The 25,942-nt window shown below is 42.1% G+C and overlaps 1 protein-coding gene across 1 annotated transcript in view; it reads left to right on the top strand.

The window, feature by feature from the left end:
• The window catches only part of hibadha (3-hydroxyisobutyrate dehydrogenase a), a 21,934-nt gene extending 58 nt beyond the window's left edge, over positions 1-21,876 (top strand). Inside the window, exons 1-8 of the mRNA XM_020090667.2 lie at positions 1-113; positions 2,144-2,304; positions 2,532-2,641; positions 2,790-2,911; positions 12,941-13,074; positions 14,002-14,078; positions 19,105-19,261; positions 20,523-21,876. The exon at positions 1-113 is cut by the window's left edge and continues 58 nt beyond it. Of these exons, the coding sequence (XP_019946226.2) occupies positions 44-113; positions 2,144-2,304; positions 2,532-2,641; positions 2,790-2,911; positions 12,941-13,074; positions 14,002-14,078; positions 19,105-19,261; positions 20,523-20,681 (990 nt within the window). The 5' untranslated portion in view covers positions 1-43 and the 3' untranslated portion in view covers positions 20,682-21,876. The remainder of the gene's footprint in view (positions 114-2,143; positions 2,305-2,531; positions 2,642-2,789; positions 2,912-12,940; positions 13,075-14,001; positions 14,079-19,104; positions 19,262-20,522) is intronic.
• The last annotated feature ends 4,066 nt before the right edge of the window (positions 21,877-25,942 follow it).

The raw sequence follows: 25,942 nt of genomic DNA, 5'->3' as shown, positions 1-25,942 counted from the left end.
GTTTGACAGCTGTCACTGTGCGCCGAGGTCAAGGCAAAGAAGCATGGCTGCGCTGTTTAGAGGGTCACGAAATGTATTGTTACGCTGGAATAAGCATGTCGACCTTGCCCACGGTAACGTATTCGCTTCATGTTGTCGGTTTCCCCTTGTTTCGTGTGCATGTGTGTGTCCTGGGGGTGAAATGCTAGCGGAGCTCCAGCCTGTTAGCTAGGTTGTTAGCCCTCTGAGGAAAGTATGAACAACCCCTGTCCCTGTTAGCTCAGGGTTTCAGAGTGGACACAGTGTCCCTGAGTTCGGACACCTGCTCTGTGCGTCTCACTCATGGAAACTGTGCGTAATGAGTGATATGTGAAGCCGGCTATAGCTAATCCTCACCCACAAAGCATCTCTTCAAAGACCTCTATATGTAAATATCTACAGTCTATGGTAAATATGTTGTATCCATGTAGGGTTTCACTCTATATTGATTAGCTTGACGTGTTGCCAGTCACAATACTGCAGTTTGCTGGACACAACACACAAACATGGATTAGTCGTGGAGTCCAACACTGCCACAAAGCCTCCTCAATCTCCTCTCCTATTGTCCCATACCACAATACAACACACAGCTATAAGTTTCTGAATCAGGAACAGTGGATATTGATTTGGATGATGCTACCTGAAATTCAGGGACCTCCCCCATGTAGTAGATATGTTTCTATGTATGTAGCCCGTAACTCTTCATAAACCTGGAATCCTGGATATTATATTCTCATATTTCTGTGACGGTTTTCCCTCTGAAGTCTCACCCCAACACTGTCCCCTCACTCCCTCCCTTTATGTATCATACTACTACTTACGTGCACTGTGCAATATTCATATTATTTATAATACACTAATATATATCAGTGACTTTACTGAAACTATATGAACTATATGCCTCAACCTTTGGTTACATAAGGACTTTATTTTATATTTAGTATGCTTATATTTAAAAAAATATAGAATAGAAATATTTCTTTTGAAAATCTTTTTAAGAGCTATGCTTTAATTTGAGGACCACACTTTTCAGAATTTTGTCATGCTAGCACAATGACAATTAAGTTCTTGGACCTAAATCCAGCTGCATTAACAAAAGATAAACCGTTTTTTATCTTTTGCATTTCTGAAGTATGCACAGTATGTACATGGCCAATAAAGCTGATTCTTATTCTGATTATACTTTGATTTTATAATTGCATTACATGTAGTAACTTCTGAAACATGTAGTTATAATTATGTAGTAGTAAAATATAATTAAAACCTCTCATATGATCCAGTTGTTGGAATACATTTATATATGATTTGTAAGGATGCTATGGTGCTCTTCTTAGCTCCGTTTAGAGAAAGTGGGTGCAATGACAAAATATGGACTGCAAAGTGAATCAGAGTGCTAAGGCTACTTGTCTGACTGCAAGTCACACCAGCCCTTTATAAACTCTGTCCCTAGCATGAGAGTGTTCTCCACAGCAGAGACATTGTTAGTGCCAGCAGGACCACCAAATGAAAATACATATAGTAAATCATACAATACAATAATGGTGCAGTTTAAGTGCAGTTATTTTTTTTACATGCTGCACCTTAATGGATATTTATCTTACTAGTGTTTATTTTGTTATTTAACTCTCAAAAAAAATTACTTTGGTGAGAAAGACACATCCATAGTTAACCAGTACAATATTTGCACTTCCTTGTTTCTTCTGTACTGGAAACATACCAAAAACGTACCGAACCATGATTTTTGTGTACCGTTACACCCCTAGTATCTACTGAATGCTTTAAAGGGTTGGTTGAATTCAAGGCAAGGCTTTCTGTTAGGTCTTAACTCTCCTGGTCTAATTCTGTTGTTGTAGTCTGGTTGGCCCACCGCCAGAGTTTCCACTGAGTTTAGTGTCTGTTAACCTGGCTGAACCTTGCCTGAGCCAGCATTGTTTAATAGCTTGGCCAGACTTCCCAAAAGCTGCTGGTATGTTACAGCAGAAAGATTAAGATTTTCTCAGTTGTTATTGATCCTAATCAGAGAATTTCCAACATAATATTTACATTTCCAATTCACTGACATTGAACCGACACTCGTTAGACAATTGTTTTTCATATTAAGTTTTTTTTTTTTTTCCTCCCTCAGTGTCAATGCGATCAATGGCTTCAAAAACACCAGTGGGGTTTGTTGGTCTGGGAAACATGGGCAGTCCCATGGCCAAAAACCTGTTAAAGAACGGTTATCCTGTTATTGCCACTGACAACTTCCCAGAGTCCTCCAAGGAACTGCAGGACCTGGGTGCTCAGGTAAAATGTGCACATTTAATCTTATTTTGAACAGGCCAAATCTGTTAAGAATACACTCAATATTGATGAGTATCTGCAAGCTAATGAATACACATACACCCTTTTTGAACTGATCCAACAAAGTATGTGTTTCTTAGCCAACAGGTTGTTACACATAAGAGCTATAATACCTGCACTTTGTTCATCGAGGTGTTTATTTTGTGTTGATGATAACTCCCAACATTCAGGTAGTGGACTCCCCAGCAGAAGTGGCAGAAAAAGCAGATCGGATCATCACAATGCTGCCGTCAAGTCCCAATGTCATAGACGTCTACACTGGCCAAAATGGCATCCTCAAGTGAGCCTATTTTACTGTCACACTGTGTGACACTCATGCAATTAACCCTGTCCTGCCTCTACTTAAACTCTACACAAAGAGAACAGGTTTGACCTGACAAAACTTCTTATACATGAAATACTAATGCCATTTGTTTTGCTTTCTTTAGGAAGGTAAAGAAGGGAACACTGTTGATTGACTCTTCCACCATTGACCCCTCAGTGTCAAAAGAGATGGCAGCAGCTGCAGAGAAAATGGGTGCCGTGTTCATGGATGCTCCGGTTTCAGGAGGTAATGTGTTGCGGAAAGAATAATTAATCTTGTTCACCTTTTTTTGACTTGCTGTCTTACACCAATGAAGCCCCAAGGTGTGTCCAAAGAGAGGATACAACATTTTTTAAAATGCTTTTGCTGGGTTTATTTCTTTCTCAAAGAGGATATTCAGTGGAAATGAGAGAACAAGGTGACGTGTCAAAAGCAGAATCAGACGGATAGTTTGTTCATTGGAGAATACGAATCATGCTGTTAGGCCTATGACCCCTCAACTGTCTTACACTCCTTTGTATATCTAAACTATGGGACCTTTTTGGTTAGTGCTAGGACATGAGTTGTAATTACTGAACAGGCCAGCCAGTATGTGCCCTCCGGAGATTTTTATTGCTGCTTTTGACCGGGGGGGACTTGAAGGCAAGGTTAAGGTTTTAAGTCCTCATTATGTTGGCGCTGTCTGCCTGTGACGGCTTCTTGACAGAGCACAGGATCACCAGTCATCCTTAATGGGCTGAGCCAAGGTGGAGAATCCCATGTCAGAGCTTTTCATGTTGATGGAGCCGTAATGGCGGGTATCCCATGTTAGTGCCTTTCATGTCAGATAAAGAGCCATAAAGAGGAGAGAAACTGCTCTCACATTGAGTGCAGGAGAGGAGAGGAGGGAGATAAGAAATGAAGGAGACACATCGCTGTAAAACTGTCCATCTCTCTGTCTCTGTCTTACTTTCTTTCTCTCTCACACACACACACACACACACACACACACACCCCCACACACACGCTTCTTTGGAATCAGGTGGGCAGTTCAGGTATTCCACATCCTGACACTCCTGCAAATCAGACTACTCACTCTGATCATGGTCTATTTGCTTTTTATTGCCCAATCATTTCATCCATGCACAACACACACTGCAGCTCCCTCCCTCTGCCATACAAACATAGACTTGGCCCACACGGGCATGTTTACCAGCTGGCGTCAACAGAGCAGCCCGACTGCAGTCATTGAGATCAGAGCGTTAAGCCTGTTACTCTCCGCTAACACACACACTGTTTACATACTATAGACAGTGCACAGTTCATGCGTGCAGTCCTCTGAAGGTTCTTCCTCTGCTGTCTTTTAAACTAAGCCTCTTTTACTAGCCTGAGATGACCAATGATTTACCTGCTACCTCTGGCCTCTGCACTCAGCTCTGCAGACACTCTTCTGTCACACATGCACATGTATACACCCGGCATATGCATGCACCCACCCGCCCAATGTCACTTCTAGACATCCTTAAGTGCATAACTAGGTTATTATAAAGTAGTAGAGAAGTTGTTTATGATGCATAACCACCACCAGCAACTGAAATATAAGAATTCTCTCTGTTTCATGTTGTTGTAAATGTAAAATATTTTAGGTTCAGACTGTCAAAAAAAAAAAAGGAACTTGAGATGGGTATGATTCATTTTTCACTATTTTTAACACGATATTTTATAGACAAAACAGTTATTCGATACATCTTAATGGAAGTCGACTGATAGATTAATAAGGTTAGTCGCAGCCCTAAATGCACACACTGAAACACTCATCCCCACTCTGAGCTAGGAAATGAAAGGTGGCTGGTGGCGATGGTGTGACCCTGATAATCCAGGTTAAACCTGTAGTGACAGGTCATGAAAAATTGTTCCACTTTGTGGCAACCCAACAGAAAATAGCGGAGACCTTATTGCACTCCATTTACCCACCCATCCCCTCACCACACTTAACACATCTATGGGTGGGAACTGAGTTTAAATGCTGTGTTCTAACCAGGAGATGGCACCCTACCCCAAATAGGGTACTGTCAGAATCATAAGGGGGTGTATGCATGTGCACAGCTTAAATTGAGCTTCTCAGGACCAGTAGACCCTATGGGGACCAAAACCCGGTCCATGAGGCTCAACTTAATTTCTGAGGTCCTGGGTAAGGTCAGGGATAAGATGTGAATTGTGGTTAGGTTAGGGTTAGACATGAATTGGTTAATGTGTGTGTGTGTGTGTGTGTGTGTGTGTGTGTGTGTGTGTGTGTGTGTGTGTGTGTGTGTGTGTGTGTGTGTGTGAGGTGTTCTTGTGTTATTACTTTATTTTCACAAATCATACACAATAATACATAAAGATGTATTTTTAATTCAAACAGCGAGCATCCAGAGACTCAGCAATACAGTAATATATATATATATATATATATATATATATATATATATAATATCTTTTGGAGACATATGATTACATTGACATTTAAGTTACTTCAGCCAAATAAGTTTGGTTTGAAGCAGATTGAGTGAAAAGTCACAGACACACTGAGCACAGACTTGGTGTGATCTCCTGTGGTCTTAAACTTTTGCAGATGCAGCCTTCTCTCTTTGTGGCGTCTGTGTCTTTTTTATTTTTAATTTAGATTTTTCTTTTGATATAAAATAAATCTTTTCATGTGTGGTAGGTGAGGTGGTGTAGTTTACACAGAATTGTGTATTTGTGCTTTGTGTGCGTCACTAGAGGTTTGGTAGCAAACTGTGGCATCTGAATTGAAGAGTCTTAACCCTTCTTAAAGAGTCATCAAAAAAATGTCACTTTCTTCTCATCGGCTTTCCTTTTTGCACTTTGACCATTGTCTTGGCCTCATACAAACACTCTCCCAAATAGACGCAGTTATGTTAACGTAGACATTGGCTTTTCAGGCATGCCACATATGCTTACACACACACTTGTACCACTGTCTGGTGTCATTAAACGTGTCCACATGCAAAGTTGACCCACAACAAAACAAGCTCTGATGTCACAGGCTCGGGTGTTGGCACAGCGATGGCAAAAATAGGAGGTCTGGCTAACAAGCGACGGGGTCGTTAGCAGTAATTACCCAGAATGCTTGCATTTGTGTCTTTGTGCCCATGGTGGGCTGCCACTTTGCTAACGGACGGTGGCTTTAAAAAGGCTCTAAAAAACCTTTCATTGTGTTTTTCCCAGCACAGGGAAAGTCAGCAATTGGTGCAATCGTAAGAGAGAAGGAGCTTCGGTGCGCTCGGGGTAATGTTGCCTGTTTGCGAGGCCTTATAATCCTCAGCTAACTACCCATTTAGGCTGAGTCTCAACACCACTCTAATCATATCCATACCACATCACTGAAGCCTGAGTATTGCAGTGTGTCATTTGCTGACAGTTTGAACGTCATCCTCCAGCCTGCAGCGGCTTGTTTGAGCCAAGCCTGGCACCGGTTGGTTCGTCAATCAGCGCTGCCAATCCATTCCTCTTCCGACTGGTCTTGGCTGTAGCTCTCCCTCCAGGCATTCAGGGCCTGGAGCTTCTTCCGCAAAGATCAACACTGATTTTATCTCACTCTGGTTCCAACAAATAGTTGGAACAAAGGTAAATCCAAATAATTACGTCCACTAAGGAGGATATGTTTTCACCAAGTTTTTTTTGTGAGTTTGTTTGATTTAATGCAGGATTACTCAAAGACTACTGGATGGAGTACCATAAAACTTGCAGATCAGTGGGCGGATACAGGAAATTTTCTTCACTTTATTTAACATTGTGACATGGGCTTCTTTTTTTTTAATTTTCACATATTTTCCAGGGACTGTGAGTCTAGGATTCACTAACGTTGGCGAAGCTTGTTTCTCATATGATGCAGAAATTTAGGAAGTTTTTACCAGGAGCCGAAATACTTTTAGATGTGTCCTGCCCTGCAAAGCAAATGGATCCTGTGATTAAATCTGGTTAACAAAAACACTGAATAAAGCAGTTTTACATTTTTATTTGTGCAAAGAAGATATGAGGCAATTGTCTTTTTCAGAAGTGAACCCAGAAAAATGTCCAGAAAATTGGGTCCAGACATTTTTGTCCAGACAAATTTGCCTTTCACATTTGAGTTCATGTCTGAGAGGGGTTTATGGTTGAAAACTGCTGAAAACATTTGGGATTATAAAAAGCAACAGATACAGAGTGATTCTGGATACATCTTACTTGCCTTTCACCTTAGTTTTAATCTGGCAGGTTATTGTGAAAAATGCCCCTGGTCAGTCTGTCTGGTCAGAGGAAGGAGCCGGAGAACACTGGCCCTGATAATCCACTCTGAGAACGGGGATCATTGAGAGGATGAGTCTGGGAGCCTGAGGGCAGTTTAGTGAAGGTTAGTAGTCATTCTCTGACACTGAGTTAAGTAATCAGTTTGGATGTGCAGGGTTGCAGTGGTTGCTGTCGCAGTCTGTCATGTTGATAGCTAACCAGCACTAGAGAGCGTCAGTGGTCCAAAGACTAGATTAGCATAACAAGCCTTTCACTGACAGGTTTTGGTGACACTGAGGGAGAATGTAGAGGGGGCCCAGTGGGAGGGTGTAAGTGACCAGGGATGGAGATGATGGAGGGGTGGTTATAGGGGGATTCTAGCCTATGCTCCAGATGGAGGGAGACCCACAGCAGCTGGGGACTGGCTCTTACATCTCTGCCCCTGTGTCATCTGTTGTGTGTGTGCCTGTCCTTGTATGTGTCCATATACACGTGTGTGTTTGCAGACAAATAGCCAGCTGGTGTATGAGTCATACAAAAAGTCTCTGTCCGTCAAACATAGTGCAAATGTCACACTGCATGTCACTTATCTAAAAGGGAATTAGCATTCTGTCTGTAGGACAGTTTCTGCACTTTAGCCATGTACTGAGTGTGTGTAGATTTGTGTGTTTTTGTGTCCCTGCCTGCTAACAGCCTAATTGGGGATCATTATTAACTTGCTCAATCCTAGATGAGTCTCATCGGGCCAGGGGAAGGGATTGATCGTGGATCTCTCCTGCTCCCTCCATCCTCTGTCACCTAACATTGACCAGCCTCTCCCCCTACGGAATACAGCAGTTACTGATGATGATGATGATGATGATGACGATGATGATGATGATAATGACGATAATGATGAGGCCTGTTCTGGTGGTCAGTGAACAGACATTGCAAACTAAAGCTCTTAAGGCTGGAGTAACATTTGCGTACAAGAAACTGTGCCGACTCTTTCCCCTTTACTTTTCTTTCCAAAACCCAAACTTTCTCCGGTCGCCTATTTGCTCGAGGTTCTCATGGAGCGTTTGGGTGTTGGAGTCAGTTCTCATGGCTCTGTGCTCGTAAACTGGAGCCGATAAAGAGTCTGTTTTTAACATAACAGAGGGGCATTAGCAAAGTTGGCAGATAAACTGTTGAAAGTGCTGAAGTTTTTCGTGTGTTTTTATGCATGTGAGCGATTTTGGTTAACGCATACCCTCTTACTGTTTGACTTATTCACTCGATATCCGTTACGCTTTTTTACAGGGCCTGTTTGGGTTTTTAATTTGTTTGAGGAAAAAAAAAATCTCTGCCCTTGGGTGTAATTATAATGGTCGACCACATGAGGCTGCGTTGTTGGCCTGTAAACATCCTACCCCCATGGCTTACACTGCAAGAACTCAACTCCCATTGACTCAAGGCTGTAACACTATTAAGTGTGAAAGCTCTCTCAGTATGAATTATAGATGACTGCAGCCGAGCCAAAACTTAAACCTTGCATGTGCACATAGTTTAAAACCTGGTAGCAAACAATGAAGTGCCTTGCCAAAGCCTGAGTTTGTTTACACAAACTACATTTGGACGTGAAGGTGTGGCGTTAGATCTGGCGTATCCCTAAATCTCTCCTGCCATTCCTCGCTGTAAAAACAGTTACATTATCATTTGAGGAAATGAGGTGTTTGAAGCAGCGCTAATGATATTATAGGTGTTGTTTTGCTCTCAGTGTTTTTCCATATACTCTGGGGGGGAAAAAGCACGGTTGTGGCATGCTGTCAAATGCGTCATTCATTACCAAACTCTGGGAACAACCCCTCTTGTGTGCATGTGTGTCGGTGATTGTGTGTGTTTGCGCAGCCTCATATTCACAAATGTAGTTTAATTTAAACCCACCACCAATAAAAAGTGCCTACTGGTTTACATGCAGCTCGTAACTCTAAGACACGGCCTCAGAAGCTCCAACTGACGTCGTATTGGCGGCCGGCTCTGGGATCTGCACCTGTCCCTGCATGGTACACGCACACACATACACAGGAACACACAAACACACAGAGATACTGCATGCAGATGTACACAGACATTCCCGCTTACTTTGTATGTACAAGTGCCACTTCAAAACAGCCCAAGTTTACACAGTTACAAGGATGTCAGGAACTGCTTTGGTTGATTCTTTTGGGGTTGATGAAAGAAGTGCTAATGAATTTAGTGTTGACTACAAACAGGCCAAAACCAAAGTTGTTGCTCTGATCTTCTTATTCCTTCACGCAACCAGTTTCACCCTCTCATGCTGATGGTTAATGCCTGATGTGTAGAAGCCTGCTGTTAAGCATCTGTGCTAATCGTGTTTGATTGCTTGCTTATTAACTTGAATCTTGTTAATAGAGGAGATCAGTGGAAGGAGCTGTCTGAAAGTGTCTGCTACTACAAAGAAGCATGGGCCACACACAACTACACATGCACACAAACACACAGTCGCATACAGACACTGATACATCATACGATGTAATGTGGCAGCAATTTTCATTCTGCCCCTTGTCAGCTACACACTCTTAAAGGTAACGCCTGACCGATATGGATTTTATATGGATTTGGGAACTGATGCCAATACTGATAAAAGAGAGTAAGAGATTTCTAATACAGATAAATCAGCTGATATATATATATGTATATATATATACATATATATATATTTAAAACAGAGCACTGGTTCCAATGATGCTGTGAAACCCTTCACAAAGAAATTTCAATGAGGCTTGATATTTGCATAAATGAAAGGAAAACACAAATGCAACCATGCATGTAGAACGTGACCCTAACCCATTAAGATTTTTTTTTTTTTAAGTAAACATGTAATCTGCATATATTATTCTTTAAAATACAAGTTTTATTCTGCACATATTGGCAAACTTAAACGAAGATACCAATTCTGTAAAAGGTTCATATCAGCCAAGATTATCGACCAACCAATATATCAGTCAGGCTACTTAAAATTAGTACTTCATTAATAGTCCATCCAGCTTCCACATGGGCAGATAATATTGCCGCTGGGTCATTTGGGGTGACGAGGTAGGCACCAAGGACTCACCTGATTAGGATGAGAGACAGTGACCTAGCAGAGGCCTAGCATTTCTCAGACATAAATTACTTTCTTCCTTAGTCTCAGTCTGATCTTCTTTCCCTGTACCTATTTTTTTTTATCACCATTGCATATTTATATTGTTTAGAATTCATTAAGTAGATTTTGATGTGCCATAATATAGCGTAACTTAGTTTTTCTTAGTACCTTCATCCCTATTTTCCTCTTTCCTCTTCATCTCTCTACCCTGTATCTTCTATCATAGGTGCCCCCCCAACACACACACCCAGACAGACACATTCACACACACACACACACACACACACACACACGCACACCTTGTCTCCCCCCCTAGGGGGCGTCGTGTAGTTGTGTAGTGCTAACGATCCAGGACTGTCACTCCCGCTGGGATGGATGAGCCGGCAGACCCGGTGCTCGGGATACCTCATTAGGATTCCTCTTTAATCCGTCTCTGACAGGACCGGCCCAAGAACAGGACGTCCCTGCATGCACACACACAGACATACACACCCACAGACATACACACTGAAACACAGACATACACACACACACACGATAAAAGTGTAGACACTATCAAAGACTCGCTTGCGAGCACAACTGCACAATACACAGAGTCACTTATAGCCCGAATACACACACGCACGTACGCACATACATTGTTATGCTAATGCTGTGTTATTCTTCCAGCCAGAGGATCTTCCATCATCCTGGTGTCACTGCTTATAGAAATCCACTACAGATCATAAGAGCTTATTATGGGTGATTAGTTAATTTGAGGGAGGGAGAGTTGGGAGGAATGCTGGGAGGTAGAGAGAGAACGATTGTTTTCCTTCTCTCTTGTCATATCCACGTCTCCCTCTACTTCTCTCTCTCTCTCTTCCTCTCTCTCCTCCCTATCCTTCCTTCCCTCTATTCTCAGTGGGATCTATTGATCAGCACGTTGACTCTGTTATCAATAATCTCCTCTTTAGTCCTCCGCAAACAGTGATCTCCACTAATGAGCCAGCTCAGTTGTCACCCTGCTCTTTTTGTGTGTGTGCTCGTTTTTGTCTTCGAACTCTATGTATACTCAGTCACATTATGGGGACTTCTCTGAGGACAAAAGGCAAGCCCTCTTAATGTAAATAGGCTTAAAATAAATACAATTCTTAATACTTATTTAAGGTGATGACATGTTTTAAAGTGACGTTATGGTTTGCGTACAAACAAGGATAGTTGTACAGTCAGAACAAAACTGATGTAATTGGCTGAACTTTGACTTCCATTAACTGTGACAGCATCGAGAGAAGTGCTACGGCTACTTCAGCACTGTACTTTACACACTACATGAGGCCTACATGTAAATACAATTATTTATTTGGTCACAGAAAATAGCATCGACAATCTCTTCTACTGAATAAAAACTTGATATAAAATAAAGTAAGACATATAAACTAGAGCATAAAGGAGCTGAATCTATCATGTCAGTGGTCTGTGGACCATATGTGTGTATGATTGGTGTGTGGGGCGGCCTTATGTTAAGCGTGTGTTGGTCTTGCTCTGTAGGCAGCTGCCGCAGCATGGGCTTTGCTCTTAATTACGTGGCCCTAATGGCCTACTGACAGCTCATCGCTGACACTCACACAGTGTACACATACAGTGAAGTGGCATCATCGAACACTTGACAACAGTGCTGCCAATTAAAGAAGGGGGAGGGTAAAAAAAGAAGAGATACATTCATGTTTATGGGTCATGGAAATCTACAGTAACTCTCCTCTTCTACTGCAGTAATGTCTGATAGTGTGATGTCAGCTCTTTTGTGCTTGGTAATTCCCTTTTAATTATTAACACCAACATTATTAGGCTTTTACTATTAAGAGGCCTTTCATTAGAGCCAGACAACACCCTAAAGAGAGATTTGAACTCTTCCCTCTCCATCCTCCTCTCTTTCGCTCTTTCCTTCCTGTGAAGAAAGTCGGTCACTTGCGCACATTTTCCTGAAAGATGCTTCTCTTGACCTCCCTCAACTTTTTCACTCTGTAGTACTTTCCAAACTGTTGTATGTACACATTATTATTTTGTTTTTTAGAGTATATATTATGACTACCACAAATTAATTGTGTTAATGTTTGTGATCTCATCACTGAAACATTAAACAGACAGTTCCATTGCATAAGAGCTTTAGGCCAGCTGGGTAGAAGCCATGCTGAAAAGGGGGGTTATTGCTACATTATGGACCCTGTGGGGAGGTGAGGGGGGGGTGAGGTTACCTCCTACAACATGGCATGCTTCTTAAGCCATCAGGCATGGGGAGGGACACCTAATTGAACATGATAAAGTGTAAAGTTAATTACCCCTCACGCCTGTCAATGATACCCCCATGGGGGGGGGGGGACATGGCCTCAGGCACAGCTGTTGGTGCATGTGTGTGTGTGCGTGCATGTGTGTTTGTGTGTGCGTGCGTGTGTGTGTATGAGTGAGAGCGAGAGTAGGGGTGACAGGACAAAAGGCAAAGGCTCCCACGAGAGTTGTGCAGTGGATGATGGCAACAATCGGCTTTTAAAGATACCTCTGTCCCTCTGGTGCACAACTACTTAACACGCCTGTCCCACCATGAGTCTCACACACACAGAAAAGTACACAGCTGACCTTTCAGATGCAGTTGGTAGTGTTGAAACAGTCAAACAGTTGATATATTGTGTTCTTTTGTGTTTCCACTAACTAACACTGCTCACTGACTATGATTAGTAGAAACCTTTTCAAAGATTTGTACATTTTAACTCACTATTCCACTTTATACAAAGATGCGTGTGTGTTGCAGGTCTGGGTTACTCTGGGCTACTCTGGATCAATATGTCAAATGTGTATACTATCAAGTACGTGTTCACCTCAGCTAAGCTCAACTCTTTTAACAAGTGTTGTGTGTGTGTGTTTAGGTGTTGGGGCTGCCAGCTTGGCCAAACTGACCTTCATGGTGGGTGGAGTGGAGGAAGAATACAACGCTGCACAGGAGCTGCTGACCTGCATGGGAGCCAATGTTGTCTATTGTGGACAGGTCGGCACCGGGCAGGTAAAGACTCACACATGCTAACACACACATGCATCTTCATTTCAAACAGTCTCTGCTAACGTATTCCTTATTTACAACAAAATTAGCCGTCTTTTTATGCAGTAAAACCCACTAAGAAAAGCGATTTACTCCTTTCCCATTGCCAGTGGAGGAGTCTGTCTCTCTTACTTTTCCATGATGCATCATGTTCAATGAAGGCAGCGAAACCTGAGAAGCTCTCTCACCTTTGAGTCTTGCCAAAGAGTCATTTGACTTGGGAGTGAAGGCCGATTGTATCCATTGCCACAGCAGACAAAAGCCAGATGTTAGTGGGTGTTAGTGGGTATTTTAACCGGTGGCAAAGGGGTTATACACAATATTTAGCTAATTTCAGTCCAGTCAAGTCAGTTTTTTTTATATAACACATTAAAATCAACAGGAGTTGAGCAAAAGTGCTTTGCAGTCATGGCAAAAAAAGCAACACAAGGATGGATAAAAAGATAAAAAGCACAATGAAACTAAATCCCAGGCACTTAAACCAAAGAAAATGTATAATTATTTTTCTTTATTCATTCAAACATACACACAAACATAATGTGTTATATTGTATCCATAAAAGTGTATGTATTTAATAATCATTCTTACAGAATAATACATCTGAAAAAACGTTTCAAAAAAGTATAAATAGCGTAAAAGATTAAGAAGAATTTACACATTTAAATCACACAAAGACAAAGTATTTAATCCTCAGGGAGACTGCCTGTTTATACAGTTAATCAGGATGTTGATAAGGTGAGTGCACACAGACATCTTTGACTGCTGGTTAAAATATTATTTGCACATGTTTATATGTATATCTTTTCTTTTACACTAAGAATACTATTTGTGCAGTGCATCATGAATATTACGCTATAAACCTAAATATTTTACTTCTTTGACCCTCACCAGGCAGCAAAGATCTGCAACAACATGCTGCTGGCCATCGGGATGATTGGGACTGCAGAAACCATGAACCTTGGCATCAGGTATTGTCCGTCAGTGTTGTGCTATGCTGCTTCCAGCCTGCTATGCTGAAGGTAAAAAAAAAAAAACAGTCATCAGTGGCTACATTTACATGAGCAACTGCAATTATTATGGGAGTGCACAGGTATAAAATCTGACACAGGGATACTAGACTGGGCTATTCAAAGTGGCTGTTGCCAGGGTTTTAGGCAGTAGGTCCATTGAGGTTCATTTTCCTCTGTGAAGGATGTGAAGAGGTGGACATATCCTCCTGAGTCAACAAATGTTTCCAAACATTTGGTTATTACAAGCACCATGAACTTAAAGAAGCACAATTGATGCTCCCATATTTAGCCACGCATTAATACGACTCTGAACTCGGCCTTAGATATAGCCATCGCTATAAAAGAAATGACTGTACCAGTGATATGGCTGTAACTATGACAGTTTACTGCTTCAATACAGGTTTAGAAATGTGTGTGTCTGTATGTGTGCATGCTTCCGTGCATGGTTGTGCAGTTTATGGAGGTGCAAAGGGGTCAGTCCAGCCCAGAGTCAGAGCTGGTTGTGCTGGAGAGAGATGGATGAGGGGGCAGAGCCACAGACTCTGATTTACATCTGCTGATTGAGCTCTCACTAGTATCCTGTCACACCCCTGTCACTGAACGCCACCTAGAAATCCCATCATTCATCATGCCTTGTCCTTGCACAAAGCCTCATTGGCCAAAGCACTGAGCATGATGGGATATGCAGTCCTCGACCAGTACAGTCAGATATGGCTTAAAAGGACGGAGAACATACTCGTACTCATTCAATTTGATTGCTCCTACATTTTCAGAAATGTGTATTTGTTTATGCATCATAACTGAGTCCTTGTCCTTGACTTTGTATTGCATACTAACTGGACTTTAAGATATCTTTTGACTTTTTTGACAACATGGTAGCGTCGTTGTGACTTGTCCTGGTTGTTTGTCAATCCCTGTAACTTTAGATCCTAGCTATGACGAACAAAACAATCACTTTGCTTTAAAGTCTTGTCTGAGTTTATACCTATTCTATATGATGCCGATTCATGATGAATAAAGTTGGTTTACCTCAACAGTCCCCTTATGAAACCACATTTAAATTCATTAGATCAGAATTTTTATTTGGATCTGCATCAAATTGAACATACACTTAAAATCAGTCACCTAAACATCCTGCTAATTAACAAACAAATGCAGCAGAAAACATTGGTTGAGGTAATAAATATTATTCAAACACAGCATTTGAATACCGATTTGGTCATAGTATTGCATGGTAACAGTCAAAACGCTTGGGTCAACCAAAGTACAGTCACAGTACAGATTTTTTATTTTTTTTTGGAAGGAAATGATCTTTTCTACATCAAGTCTACACATCTGTTATTCCTCATATGAATGAAATTACCAGGTTCGTCAGATAAGATTTTCACATTTGGAAGTATGAATTTATTCCCTACTCTGATTATACATATCCCACGTCAATAATAGACTGTTTCCTCTGTCTACTCTATATATTTTATGGGTTTTGCAGCTTAAATGGTGTGTGGACCAATTTTGCGTGTGTGCGTGCATGCATGTGCACATGTGCGTGCATTGCTCTTCGCCCCGTGCAGCTGTGTTAGTGCAGCTGATTTATCTGTGCTGAGACACAGGAGGAAAATTGGCATGAGCAGTTGCACATAAATCCCAACACTAGACCTCTGAAATATGGAGGCATTAAGGGAGCAACACAGATTTACACATTGCCACACTGTCACACTGATGCGCTCACACACTCACACACTTAGATACACAAATTTACATCCAGAGACACTGAAGACAGCAGTTTTCTACCAAACTACAACAGCTCCTATACTCTCAGTGCACATCATTATAATGTATGCCTTGAAAAAACATTGAGAATATTAACCAATGCATCCCCAAATTTAGAATTTGAATTATTCTTTATATCATCTGACCCATATTCAGTCGTTGTCGTGTGAGTATACATGTGTACTGTGTTTCACTCTTCTTACTAGTTGACCTCTGGGGCTTTATTAGAGGCTTTGACAAAGACTATCATCGTTTAGAGAGAGACGACACCCTTAAATCTCCCATGCTGCATTGCGGCCTCTTATGCAGAGAGGACGCTCTCTTAGGTATTAGGTGTGCTGATACACACACACACGACTCAGACCAAGACAAAGGCGACTGAGCGTTCACAGCCAATTTACAGGAAAATGGCAATAACATTTTATCATGGTGGACTTGGGCCTGATAGAGCTGCCCTTTCTTCAAGTGTGTGTGTGTGTGTGTGTGTGTGTGTGTGTGTGTGTGTGTGTGTGTGTCTCTCATTACCTGCTCACACAGACAGACGCACAAACACACTCTCATACACAGTTCTGTTCGTGGAGCTAATTTGTTGATCTCAGATGGAAGCTTGGGCCGTCTCCAACAGAGCGTGACGTTCTCTTAGTGCAAGGAATGGCCATGCATGACAATTATGAGTGCACGCACACACTTGCTCTGAAACACACATACACACCCATTCTCTCTGCTTTTCTTTCTTTCCCTCTCTTTCAGGTTTTTCCCCTCCATCTTTATTTGCTTTACCTTATCATTTTGTCTCTTTTCTTTTAATCCTTTCATCTCTTACCTGCCTGATGTAATTTCTGCATGCAGCCAGCCAGCCAGTCGGTGATGGAGGGGGATGAGAAGCTGTAGCATAGAGGGGCAGTGGTGATTTTAATGATACACTTGAAGATAAAAGGACAGGAAGACGACGAGAGAAATAGACGACTGGCTCAGGGAGGGATATGAGGCTTTTACGGCTCACGGTTCACCTCGCACACCTGTGTACCTGCACTCATTCATGCATACAAACATATGGCCATTGATGCACACAAGTAGGAACACACATTTACTCCCTTATTTGTTTAGCGGGAGAACAACAGGCGAATCAAAGGGTATCGAACGATCCTTTGTGTCAAGACAGAAATAGGTTTGCCACAACACACATGAACACAGACACCTCCTCCTACTCTCACCATAGCTCAAACGAATTGTGAGCATATGCTCTGATGAAGATTAAAGTTGGGTGATAAATGTGCTTGTTGCCTCTTTAAATGGAATAGTAAATGCTTCTGTGTGTATATGTGCTCGTTAGCTCTTTAATGTAATAATAAATGGGGAACGGGTTGGGCTTCATCTCTCGTGGTACAGCCCAGGATGAGGAGCTAATGGCCATGAAAAGACAGTTAATATCAGAGCTGCAAATGAACTCCACCTGCTCGAGCTCCCAGCACATAAACGCTTAAATGCCCTCCCCTTTTATTTCCACTGCCACCACCATCTCTCTCACATTTTCTTAATCTGCAGTGGCATCACACAGCAACTCGTTTGTTTTAGTGTTCATGTCTGTGTGTGTGTTTACCCATGTCAATCCTGTTAAAGCGTGACATGTCCTCTTCTCCACGCAAATTACCGCAGGCGAAGAACACCACCACCGTGTCAGCTAATAACCACGACTGTGTGTATGTGTGTATGTGAGTGTGTGAGGGGAGCAGGAGGGGATCTTCATTGATTTATCGTTAACAGAGGACAACAGCTCCCCGTCAGCGTCTCTGGTCGCTATAACAAACGATCTGTGCGCTTGGACGCGCTTTATTGTAGCTCAGCCAGTAACCTTTTCAGCTGCTGACCCAGAACACTGGGAGGAGCGTAGAAATGTGGGGGGGGGGGGGGGTTGTGTGCGATGTCAAACATATGTCCCCCAGAGTCCTCAGACAGGGAGGTGTCAGCATGGAAGACAAGGGGGAGGAGGAAGAGGAGAGGCAGGACACTGAGGGAGATGCTTAGAGACATAATCAAAAAAAAAAGCCATCATGAGTAAGGCTGCCATTAAAAAAGAACTATGAGTTAGAACACATGTTTACACACACACACACACACACACACACACACAGTGTCGCTAATGCCACATTATCAATAGATACATTTTTTTTAAATGAGGGTGTCTGAGGGGACACAAAAGAGACGAAGGGGAAAGGAAGAGGGAGACATGGCGAGAGTGTAAATGCAATTCCCATTCTTAATTAGTTGGTAGACAGCTAATAAAAACTGTGGTAGTAATAGCAGAATGAGAGCCAGGTGGAGGGAGGGGGGAGGCTGCTGGCCTTAAGGACCTATGATGGTTTAATAGTCATATAGAGAGCAGAATAGAGTTATAGGCCTGTAAGTAACAGTGAAGTGAGACAGCCAGGGCTTGATGTGGTCAGCTTAACACTGGCCTTTAAAATGTTAATATACAAAAGCTGCACTACACAGGCAGATTGAACTACTGACACAGACGCTGTTGTTGCACCCTCCCTGCTGTAATGCTTGGCACTTGGTTTGTCTGCCCCTTGCTTATTTCTGTCTGTCCTCTCTTTGCCTCTTAAAAAAAATCATTTCGCAGCCTGGAGATTTGTCTTCTTGCATATAGAAGTAGGTTGCTGTAAAATGGGGCAGCAAAAGTAAGAGCATGCTTGTGTATGTGACAGCGAGGTTTATGGCTCCCCTGTGCTGCTTAACCACTTCTCCTCCTCCACTTCTTTCTTTTCATGAAAAAGGGATGATGAAGGATAGATGTGCCGGTAAACATCAATACTGCATTAGCCGGCATTACAAAGCCTTCAGCCATTAACACTGAAGAATGGTCGCAGCCGGGAATAAGGTTCAATGGGGGTCACTACAATCACAGGGTGCCCCCACACCCATCTTTCTCCATGTTGAGAAAATGTATTCCATAATTGGCGTTCCAGTTCCTCCAGACTTCTTGCATAATTCCTCTTTCCTTTCTTACCTCTACCATGTCCTCACTTAGCCTAACAAGTAAAAAGGAGGTATAATAATCTGTTCATCAATTACATCTTTTCCCTTTTTTCTACCTCTTATAGACAAGAGTCAGTGATGTTACAGTGTGCATCTGCTCTGAAGTACCTCTGGATCTCCCAGATAACATTACCAAAGAAGATACTGATTTGTCGTCTTCCTGTTCTTGTCCCAGACTTGGTTTGGACCCAAAGCTGCTGGCAAAGATCCTCAACATGTCCTCAGGTCGTTGCTGGTCTAGCGACACATACAACCCAGTCCCTGGAGTCATGGATGGAGTCCCCTCTGCCAACAACTACCAGGGCGGCTTTGGAACCACACTAATGGCAAAGGTACAGGTCTTTGTGTCACACTTTCTTTTAAGAATCGTCTCAGACTCTTTGTTTCATTTACAGGTTAATTTTTGTATTTTTTGTTTAGTCTGTATTTGTTTGAAATGAATAAACAATACCCACAACAAAAGTGATATCTTCACAATTCCAACAGTCCAAAACACAAATGTTCATTTCACCATTAAGATCAACTTAAACTTAACAGATCCACACATCTTTGCTTGATAAAGGATGATGAAATAATTACACCATTCCTCTATTAACTAATTAAACACTAACTAAGCGTTTCAGCTGCTAGTCTCTCTAATGTTCTTTTCTTTATTTAGTCTCTTTTTTTGTCAGTCTCTCAACTGTGTCATTGTCTCACTGTTCTATTGTCTCATTGTGACTCTATTCTCTCTCCTCGTCACCACTCCATCTGTGACTTATTGTGTGTAACTTGATTTTTACTGTCACTGCCTTAGCTCTCCTGTAATGGTTAGTGTGTCTATTATATGATGCATCTAGGTGTCTGTTAAATCACTTACAATGTTTGCTCTGCATACACAGACCATGCAGTTCTATCACATACAGTCAGCTCAAGAATATCTGAAAGAATCCACCTACTAATTCCACAAATGTCTGTCTGTATGTGGAACGCATATCTCGTGAACCAATCATCTTAAACTGGTTCACACTTGGCATGTGTATTGATAATAGCCATGGGAATTATTATAGTATTGTGCAAGTTGTAAACTCTAGTCTGAAGATTATCAATCGCTGAACACAACTCTGAAATAACCAACATGTAATTTATGAAAAAATAACAGCAGCTCAGTAAATAATTCTAACTTATATATAAGCCACACGTGTGAACAGTCATAAAGCCAATTCAGTTAATTGTATTGAAAACAGTGACTGTAAAATCTTCACTGCAGATAAACCAGGTAGGATCAGCACACATTTTTCTAACTTCACTCTGCACCATAGACTGTTTATATAAAGCTCTGCACACAACGTCCAGCACACAGACAATAAATAGTGACAGTATCTTGTAGTACTGAGGAGGACTCACAAATGACGATTTGGGAATAACTGGAATAATTCTGAAGTAGCTGAAGAGCATCAAGAGGCCAAGAAAACAGTCCATTCATAACAGACATGTTTAGAATGAACACTGCACTAGTTGGGATAAATATGTGAAGCTATTAGACAAAGAAAAATTGATTGTAACGTTAGTCTACCTATCTCATATTCTCCATCTTTCTTTTTCTGTTTCCAGGATCTGGGTTTGGCCCAAAACACTGCCACCAACACTAAGACGCCGGTCCCTCTGGGTTCCCTCGCCCACCAGATCTTCAGAGTCATGTGCTCCCGCGGTTATGCTAACAAGGACTTCTCATCTGTCTTCCAATTCCTACGTGAGGAGGAGGGACAGTGAATGTAGGGGGGAGCACAGTTAACTGTGATATTAGCATACACACACACAAACACACACTTCAACCACACACCCCAGTGCCCCTTATCCCACTATGCTCAGGAGAGACTAAGGCCTTGCCCTCAGGCAAAGATCAGCAATCCAATTAACATACTGTATGTTGACACGTGTCCCCTCATTGCATTAGCTGAATCATACTTTGAATTCATGGCTGTCCCTTTTGAATGTGGGGAAATAATAAAACTGACCTTAGATACGTATTTGGAGGCAAAGCCAGCTGACGAGAGGTAGGATGAGGCGCTGCAGACTAACACAAAACAATGCAGACATATGTGGTATTTTACGATGATCGAAGAGTAGTAATTGCATGAATGGTGAAGGTAAGTTTTTGTCAGGTTTGTGCTTTTTGCCTGTTACTCAAATGACCAGGATTTGTCCCCTGATATTTAAAAATCTAACAAAAACATGATACAATAAGGATTCACATAGTGATGGTGGGCTACATTCATGGAAATAAAATCCCACATTCACAGCACTACAAAACTGTGCGTACATGAGGGTTTACCTGTGTTGTTACATTTCTTTGTTTCTGGCAGGAGCTTGGAGACTTCCTGCCAGCAGATAAACTTGATAATTTCATTTATAAATCATCCAGTTATCATTTTTACTCAGTTACAGTATTTACAATTCTTGGTGTCCACAGTTTCAGTGGATCAGCCAGTTCTCTACTGCATTATAAGATAATACCTGGTTATTTTTGCACTGTGTGCATCACGGTGTGATGTGCTTGGCTATTTTGATACAGCTCTAGAATCTCTTTTAACTTACCTCTCTCCACTACTGTCTACATCTGCAATCCTCTGGAGCATTGTTATTGTTATTTTGCGACCAACACTGTTTAAACTTTATACTGTTTACTACACAATGTTCTCAATTTCCAGCACATTCTCTGACCCGTCAAGTCGATCCTCCTCGCATATGTATGACGTCTGTGTGAAGTGTCAGTGAGGAACGGTTCCTCCCTGCTATGAGCAAATGTACATAATGTATATTCATATTGTCGTGTAGTAATGAAGAGGAATCTAAAAGAACTGTCACTTTTTTAGTAAAATTCATTCGTTGTCTCTACAGTTTGTCTTTGCTCTGTGAAACAGATCCTCAGTCACTCTGTAGCCTAAAATAAAAGATGTTCTGTGGATTTGGTGTTTGACTGGTCTGTAAGTACAGTGTGTTGCTGAAGTTAACATAGCTCATGAAGTTACCTCTCAGTGTTGGATGTATAATGACTTAGGTGCACTCTGGGAAAGTAGAGCTTACTAATTACATGTCAGTGATTAGTTAGGGCTCAATAGTCATCTTACCTGACAATAGTATTTGTCCAAAGTACAAAAGCTATATCAACAAATCAAAACGGCTGATGTGGCCATGTTTAAGTATCCAATCATATACTGTATATAGCCATGGACGACGCATCTTTACATCCTCCCACTATCCAGAAACAAAGCCAAAATATTCCATGTTTTGACGAGCAGTCATATTGTCCATCTGTATATAGCGTACGTACCAACTTTGTATGTCACTCCCTACTGAAACATGGCTGGCTGCACATAAGGTGCTTTGAACTAAATGCTATCAGCTCGCTAATATGGTCACAATGACAATGCTAATATGCTGATTCTCAGCATTTTATTCATGGAATGACAAGACCGTTGCAGGTTTTTGGTCATAAACCCATTTTGCAAATTTAACGGTATAAAAAGTCAGGATATCATCAAGTGATTCCAAGTCATCCTGAGGGCAATATGACAGCACCAGATTTCAAAGCATTCCAATTTCCAATGTTCCTGGACTAATGTGTGTAGCGAAGTCAACATTTGTCTTCTACTCTCAGCTCATTATTTGAGGGTAACCCCTTGTTGATTGCTCTTCCTTTAGGGCATCTATACACCTGAAGGTCCAGAACATGGTCAGAACTAAATTTCACATCTTTGTTACATTGCAAACATTTGTTTCAGTTAGTTTTGGTCTCATAATGGATAAAACACTTTTGTATGACATACTTTTGCCCTGTGACCATCATTTACATGGGCTGTGTCCAACTACACTTGAGATTGATTCGTTTGTAGACAGGCATGCGTCCAACGTTGGCATGTTGTCAATTCTGCCATTGTATTCGCTAATTTGTTTCATTAAAGTCCAAAAAATACAAAGTTTCTATTGTAATGGAGAAAATGACTGAACCGCTTCACTTTGTTAATTGCCACTTTTATACTACAAGCAAAATGAATGTCCTGGTGTTATAATGTTGGAGAGAAAAAATGCAAGCAATCCAGGAAGGCGCGTCCACTTCTTTTTCTTCTTCTATTCCTTAATGCTGTCTCAACTTCCTGCCATTGGTCCGAAAATGTGAACTATCCAAAAAAAAGGTGTTTACATTGCAAATAAACCAAAATATGGTTCAGTTTGATCCGAACCAAGACCACCTTCTTCTGGTCAGACGAATTTGGTCCCTTTATCAGAACAGTTGTCTGAGGCACCTTTCATGCCTTATACTTTGGTTTGGACAAAACTGAAAAGTTGATGGTCCACATTAAAACAAGGTGTACCGAGTTTCATTTGTGAAGTTTGTCCTCATTTGAATCAGAGGCCTTGGGGTGGACACTGTCATATGGTGTAGAACAGGACATTCAAATAAAAAAAACTTTTCAGAACTGTCTCTACAAGCAGTTAGCTTGTACACACCATGGTCTTGTTCCATGTTTCATGAGGCTGTTGCTGCAACTTGACGTTTGCAGATCAGCCTATGCTCCGACCTTTCTGCTCTTTGGTGGGTTGTTGTTCCATTGTTCCTCCAAAGCGCTTCAGCAGGCACTCGTAACATTTAACGTCAGTCAGGGAGAAATAGCAGCACTAATCTCAGAATGATGCCCTTATTTCCATCATTACAATGAAATGAGAGGGGGGAAAAACAAATGTGGTTTTGTTTTATTTTACTCTCTTTTTTTCCTGAGGGCTGGTGTTTCTTTGCGACATTTTATAGAGCTGCTGTCGTCTAAGTGGCAGCCGCAGTTGTAGCAGACTGCGGCGAGCCACTGGTGGCAGGAGTCGTGTCGCGGGCTTGTGACTCACTCTGTTGTTGTTCTTTGGGGATGTTGTGCACTTGCCTCGCTTTGAAGATTATCTCCATGTGATTATAAAAGAGGGGAAGTACTTACAGGCTCAGTATCTCATTAGGAATCTTATTAAGAAGCCATTGTTAGCATACACAGCATAACTTTTGATAATGAGCCTTTGTTGTTGCAGGATTTTAAATCTTTGTGCCGCCAACACCTTCTTGGCCTTCGCAGACAATAGACCCTGGTCCTTCCGATGTCTCCCCATAGACAAGCTACGCCTTCGGCCTGGCTTGGAGAATTAGGCTACGTAGCTGATTCATATTTGGGTGTTTTAATTTGACTGTGTTTTATAGCAGGCTGCTGAGCCGGCGGTTTGCTCATTAAAAGGACACATGAAAGCAGGCTGTAAAGGAGCCGTGGTGAGACCGGCCTGTGCTGACGTCTGAGCAGGGACGCGATCGGCTGAGGAAGCGACCGAGTCCCAAGCCAGCCGGTCTGAGCCGGAGGGCCTCACCCATACAGCCAGGCAGCCAGTGGCGGGACACCAGACGCACCACAGCGAATGTGTCCACACCAGGATGCTATGCCAGTCTGATGTGTCAGCAGGAGTTCACTGTTTGATGCTCGACTTGTGTTTGTCTCTGAGATTTAAAGGAGCTGAAAGTTTAGAAAATGTTCAGTCCACTCTCCCAATCATAGATACAGGACACCTGCATTAACCTAAGCTCAATTGTCTTGAAAATGAATTTATGTACATTATGCACAGCTGAACAAGTTTTGTATCTTTGCTGTTAGGGCTGTGCTCTCAGACTTTGAAGTTAATTGCCCACCCCCTTGCTGCCATTTAGAAAATAAAACCGCCTAAGCTCAGAGACTTGCTGCTGTGATAAATACCTGAGGCAATGGCGTTCATTATTTCTCCATTATATCTGCTGGTGGATCCTCAGCTGTTTAACGACTCGCTCTTTAAGGAAGTAAGAGCAGTGGGGTCATGCTACACGCAGGAAGGAGGGTAGGGAAGAGGAGGAGGCGGCTCCTGCGAGCACCCTGTGATTCATATCAAACGCATGTTAAGTGGCATGTGGCTAAATTAGTGGCTGGAATCTTGCAGGTATAATAGCTTGCTCCGCAGTGCGTAACGAGCCACCGTCTCACTGTTCAGTAACTCGGCCTTGATATGTTTTTTTTTACATGAACCCACCAATAACTGTCGGGTCATTCCGCCCTATATAGCCCCGAATCCACACCCACAGTGTCTGCACACCAGCACAACACCCACATGCACAAGTCTTCTTCCTGTTTTGTCGACAACATTCTGCCATTCTGAGTCATTGACTCCGCTCAGGTTCATTAGTGAAGATAATTCCATTGCAGACAGCGGGTCAGCATATAACATGTCACGATGACAGCGAGGCACATAACAGCAGCTAATTATAACTATGAAGTCCTCATTACAATATCTTTGGGGGGGAGTGTAGTCAGTTGTTGTGAAACATGGCCTCTCTACCTGGTTAAAAGGTTGCATCTCAACAATGTATGAACGTTTGGGGGGGGGGGGTATACCCCCAAAAATCTGTCCCTGCTTGTCTTGTGTTGCTTTCTGGTTCTCACCCACCTCTAACCGTCTTCTGTTCTCTTCTGTGTCTTGGCTTCAGGCAGGACATGTGGTGTTCAGGAGGATGTGAATAGTTTAATTGATTTTTTCCCCTGATTTCGAAGATTAACACACTCTTCTATTCTCCAACATTATATTCATTCATCCATACTTTCCTTTCCATTCTTACTCTGGCTCTCTGTTTATACCCTCACACCTCTGTCTCCATGTTACCCCCCACGCACCCTGTGTCACCTGTGAGTAACAACAACACGTGCACTGTATTCATCAAACGCTGCTGCACATGCTCAGTAGCTCCTCATTATATTAATTATTCTCATTGGAAGAGTGATCATCCGACCCGTCAGAATCCATCACTGCCCGGATCCCACAGAGACATGGGCCCAGTAAATAATCACCGGTATCTGTAACCGGGCTCTGGCCCCACCGATCCCACTAGACCCACCAGGGTGGGCCCTAAATACTCCAGGGGGTGCAGCTCCTGCAAAGCCACATTTATCTCTGCCAGCAGCTGGGGGGAAGTACTGTGGCTG

Source organism: Paralichthys olivaceus, chromosome 20 (genome assembly GCF_024713975.1).
Source record: "Paralichthys olivaceus isolate ysfri-2021 chromosome 20, ASM2471397v2, whole genome shotgun sequence".
Classification (NCBI taxonomy): Eukaryota; Metazoa; Chordata; class Actinopteri; order Pleuronectiformes; family Paralichthyidae; genus Paralichthys; species Paralichthys olivaceus.
Note: the sequence above shows the minus strand (reverse complement) of the source record. Positions and strands in the feature narration are given on the sequence as shown.